The sequence below is a fragment of the Colobus angolensis genome, unplaced genomic scaffold, assembly GCF_000951035.1.
Source record: "Colobus angolensis palliatus isolate OR3802 unplaced genomic scaffold, Cang.pa_1.0 Scaffold467, whole genome shotgun sequence".
In the NCBI taxonomy this organism is placed as follows: domain Eukaryota; kingdom Metazoa; phylum Chordata; class Mammalia; order Primates; family Cercopithecidae; genus Colobus; species Colobus angolensis.
The window spans coordinates 747158-750265 of record NW_012118121.1 but is presented as its reverse complement, the minus strand read 5'-3'; the positions used below and the strand labels follow the sequence as shown (position 1 = coordinate 750265).

General features: G+C 53.2%; 1 protein-coding gene across 1 annotated transcript in view; it reads right to left on the bottom strand.

The window, feature by feature from the left end:
* Nucleotides 1-578: 578 nt before the first annotated feature.
* LOC105523495 (proline-rich protein 36) overlaps nt 579-3108 on the bottom strand; it is a 4527-nt gene continuing 1997 nt past the window's right edge. Inside the window, exon 3 of the mRNA XM_011958310.1 lies at nt 579-3103. Coding sequence (XP_011813700.1) covers nt 1022-3103 — 2082 coding nt within the window. The 3' untranslated portion in view covers nt 579-1021. The remainder of the gene's footprint in view (nt 3104-3108) is intronic.

Here is a 3108-nt window from a genome sequence, read left to right as displayed (position 1 = left end):
ACCCCAGTAGCAGTGGGTTGGTGAAACCCAAATTTGAACTGCTGGACACCCCCACACGGGCCACATGATTGACAAATGCCCCTTTGGCCAATTTTTCCATGCAGCCGGACCACCTGGTTATTTGTGGTTCTGCAGGCAGATGGCCCTTCTTCCCCATAGACCCTTAAGGACATTTCTGCTTCTAATAACAACATTACTGGCTGGGCACTGACGTCTGTGCTTTAATTAATGTCCTGGAGGCTTATCTCTTCACCTACAAAATGGAGATAATAACGTCTCCTTTGAAAGAGTATTGTGAGAATTGAATGAGACCAGGTAACAACCCCTTCCTGCTTCAGCCTCACTGACTTTGTGAAGAGTTTTGTTTTGGTTTAATGGAAATCTTATGTTTTACCACCCACTGAAATGACTGCATCCTTATAAAGATGAATGGAGTACTCCCTTTGGAAAACAATTCCACCACCGTGGTTTTTTCTATGACTGAGAGTAGTCTTGGTATTCATGTCTATTCAGAGACTACAGCAAAACTTGGCTTCCACCATCTAGTGTAAAAATTAGAATAAAGACAAACACTTCTGTTATGCTGAAAGTATATTTATATATATAGATATAGATATTTACTTCTCTGTAGACAGTTTATACTGATGAGTCATTTGAACATTCAAAGAACAACTGATTACAATGCTACATGAACTATACCCGAATGAGATGGATAGCTTCTCGATTCCTTTCACAAAGCCAGCACAAAGCTGATACCAAAACATAACAATTATAACACAAAACAGAGAACCACAGATCTCACTTAAAAATACAGATGCCGAAATACAGAACAGAACAGTAGCCGATTGAAATCAACACCACATGAAAGATGTACAAAGCTTTGGCAGATACGAAACCAAGTTGAAAATCCAAACTTGCACGCGTGGAACTGGAACACAAACACCAGAAACAGAAATGTCCCCCCACCCCGTCAGTGGCCTCTGGCCAGGGCAACACGGGAGCGAGATCTCTGCTACACCTGTTAGCGGGGAGGGGGCCTGCTGGTGGGGCCGCGGGCACTGTCACTGCCGTCAGGTTCATCCTCATCTGTGTCCTCCCACTCACATTCTGCCAGCGCTTCAAGGTAATGGAATGGCCAGCACCGTGGATCTTTCTTATGGAGCTTGGCCAAAAACCTCAGGACAAGCATCTTGCTCGTTTCCAGGAACGCTCGAGGGCCCCAGAGGAACTCATACTCTGCGGGCTCAGTGTAGGGGACTCGCCTGTACTCCAGGTACTTCTGCCTGACAAACACTTCGGTGATGAGCTTCTTAGTATTTCCAAAGAGACCATTCGTCTCCCGGACATCCAACCCTAACTTGAACAGAAAATGAAAGATCAAATCCTCCCTGACACAATTGCCTTTCATAAAGATGAGGCTCAAGACCACCATGAGGAGGCCGAACTTGGGCCTGTCTAAACAGGATGCCATCAAATCCCCTGCCTGGTAGCCCAGCTTGTTGATGATAATATAAGCGTGGTTTTTGGTATCAATTTCTTTCAATTGATAACCAAAGGCACACTCTAGCTTATTGTTGGCACGGTTGATGATATCTAAGCACTCATCTTTATACTCTCTGATGATGACTTTCACCATCTCCGAGCGCTGGACAGGCACCTTGGCTTGGTCCTTGACTAAGAGGAACTGCACCAATGCATTTGCTCTCTCATCCAAGGGAGACAAGGACTGTGCCTCCACCTTGGAATTATCCTGGGTGGCACTGGATCCCGGAGAGACACCTGCAACCTCAGACACAACCAAAGGCAGAGGGGTCCCTGGGCTTTCAGAGAGACCCAGAGCCCTGGAGGTGCTCGGGCCCTCCCAGGCACTCAGGGCCCAGGATGTGCTGGGCCCTTCCCAGCCGCTCAGGATCCTGGAGGTGCTAGGGCCCTCCCAGCCACTCAGGCCACGGGGGGTGTTTGGGTGCTCCCAGTCCCCCAAGACCTGGACAGGGCTTTGGACCTCCCAGTCACTCAGATTCAGATTCTCCCAGGGCCTTGGGCCCTGCCAGTCATGAAAGGCCAGCGTATGGCCACGGCTGTCCTCTTGGGCTTCCAGATGCTTCTTCTTCCGGGTGGCCTTGCCAGAGCGGCGTGGCATCTCGACGGAGGTCTTGGAGGCCGCTTGAGTGGTGGCAGTTGCCTGGGGGGCAGCTGCTGTAGCCATCAGGAGGGTGGGCACTGCCTGGGATGCCTTTGAGGCATTCATGTTGGGCTGTGGGACCCATGGAACTGCAGGCAGGGCCTCTACACAGGCAAAGGGATCCTGCAGAGCATATGGCAGTGACTTTGGGGTCTCTGAGGCAGCAGAGGGGCCTTTAAAGGCATTCAGAGAGGCAGGCTGAAACTGGGAGGTAGCTGGGAAGACACTTGAGGAGGGAGCAAAGGTCTCCGGTGTGGCAGGCAAGTTTTTCCAGGTGGCTGGCAAGTGTGCTCGCGCAGCTGACACTGCCTTGGGAGCACAGAAGGTGGCAGCAAAGATCATGCGGTCTTTTGAAGGGGCCCTGCGCTCCTTTGAGGAGGTCCTGCGCTCTTTAGAGGAGCCCCTGCGGTCTATAGAAGAGGCCCTGGATTCTCCTGATGGAGTCATCAATGATTTAGCGGAACCCAGGGGAAAATTTGCCGCTGCTAGGGGGGGTCCGGGCTGGGCCTGCAAGACCGCAGGCGGTGTCTGCCAGGAGGGCTGGAGCTGCAGTGTGGGCAGCTCGGCTTGCGGACCCGAGGCCTGGGCCTGCTGGGGGGGTAGCTGGATTTGCACAGCTTTTTGGGAGGGCGGGGCTCCCTGAAAGGGCTGCTCCAGCTGGACCATGGGGGGAGCCTGCCTCTGGGCCTCCTGGGCAGGCAAGGGCTGCCAGAAGTGGGTGGGGGCCTTCTGGGCCTGCCAGGCCAGAGCCTGTGTCTGCTGCACCTCCTGGAACTCCATTGACGTTGGTATCTCGTGTGGCACTGGGGGCTGACCTTTGGGGGCCTGCCAGATGATGGATGGGCAGTGCACAGCCTGCGGGGCAGACAGTGGGGCAGACAGCGGGGCCGGCAGCACAGGCTGGGGCACCTGCGGGCCAGCGGGCG